This window comes from Sceloporus undulatus, unplaced genomic scaffold, assembly GCF_019175285.1.
Source record: "Sceloporus undulatus isolate JIND9_A2432 ecotype Alabama unplaced genomic scaffold, SceUnd_v1.1 scaffold_30229, whole genome shotgun sequence".
NCBI lineage: Eukaryota > Metazoa > Chordata > Lepidosauria > Squamata > Phrynosomatidae > Sceloporus > Sceloporus undulatus.
In genome coordinates this window covers 1-1320 of record NW_024833142.1, presented here as the reverse complement: position 1 = coordinate 1320, position 1320 = coordinate 1, and the positions used below count along the sequence as shown (strand labels likewise).

At 57.6% G+C, this 1320-nt stretch overlaps 1 protein-coding gene across 1 annotated transcript; it reads right to left on the bottom strand.

Moving 5' to 3' along the window:
* Nucleotides 1-6: 6 nt before the first annotated feature.
* SEBOX (SEBOX homeobox) lies at nucleotides 7-1026 on the bottom strand (the record flags this gene model as incomplete). The annotated part of the gene is made up of 2 exons (XM_042444743.1): nucleotides 7-641; nucleotides 724-1026. Coding segments are annotated over 2 exons (690 nt in total), but the record flags the coding sequence as incomplete, so codon positions are not given.
* Nucleotides 1027-1320: the final 294 nt, after the last annotated feature.

The following is a 1320-nucleotide window of genomic DNA, read 5'->3' as shown; positions in this document are numbered from 1 at the left end:
GGTTACAAATACTCCGGTAATCCTATGTGTTTTGTAACCTCAAACTCCAGCCTTGTGCTTCTTTGGAAGCCAGAGTGTAAGAAAGCTCCCTTTTTTGTAAGGGGGGGGGACGAGAAGCCTCAAAGTCAGCTGGGGGATTCTGCAGTCCTCTATCCCAAAGGGAGATTTTTTGGCACTGTCGGCCTCCAATCCCTGCCAAAGTGACCTTATCGGACCCCAGCCAGCACTCCCCCTCCTCTTCTTGAGGGGCCGCACTAGAGCTCTCCCAAGTTAGCAACCAGAGCGGCGCTGTAGATGAGCTCTGAAATGGACCCCAGGGAAGTCGGAGGGGCTGGGAAGGCCTCCCACCCACCGGTCAAGGTGGCCCAAGCCGCAGCGGTGGCCTCTCCTTCCTCTTCCTCTTCCTCTTCCTGGATGGAGTTTGCAGGAGGCCAACACGAAGAAGGCTGCGCAGGAGCAGTGATGGCCGCAACCTCCTTTTCGTCCCCCCAGCCAAAGAAATGGGGCACAGAAGGATTTGAGTCGAAGGAGGTTTGACCCTCAAGAAGGACAGAGGCCCCCGGACGGGCCGCTTTGGGGACTGATCGCCGGAGCCCACCCGCCGTCTTGATCCTGCGGGCACGGCGGTTCTGGAACCAGACCTGGCACAGCAAGAAAAAGGGTGAGTAAAAAGGGCAGAGGCGTCTTCCCCCCAAAAGCCGGGCAGTAGGTCGGGGGTCTTACCTGGATCTTGGCCTCTGGCAGCTGGGTCAGTTCGGCCAGGCGCTCCCGGGTACCAATGTCTGGGTAGGGCAAGGCGGCAAAGACCCTCTCCAGCTCACTCAGCTGGCCCCGGCTGAAGGTGGTCCGCTTCCGCTTGCGGGGTCCCAGGGGCCGAGTGGCCTCTAGAGAGGAAAGAGCGAGGGGGAGGGAAGAGGAAAAGCATGGCCACAAAGCCCAGTATCCCCACCAACCATCTCCACCAGGGGAGATGGGGGCTGGTAGAGGTTTACAGTGCCTTCTGAAGATGATAAAGCTCAGTATCCCCTATGGCCCTTTCCTCCCTCTCTGAGAGGAAAGTGGAGGACAGCAAAGCCCAGTCTCCACTGCAAACAACCAACTCCACTAGAGGGAGGAAAGGAAAGGATGACAGGAAAGTCACTTTGGGGGATGGCAAAGCCCAGCATCCTCAACCCCAGCTAGCTCCTCCTAAGGGAAGGAATGAGACTGATGGCAGAGGTTTGGTGTGGCAGGAAAGGGGCTTTTGAAGATGACAAATCCCAGTATGGGATGCTGGGCTGTGGGGGGATTCTGGGCTTTATCATCCCACCTCCAAAAAAA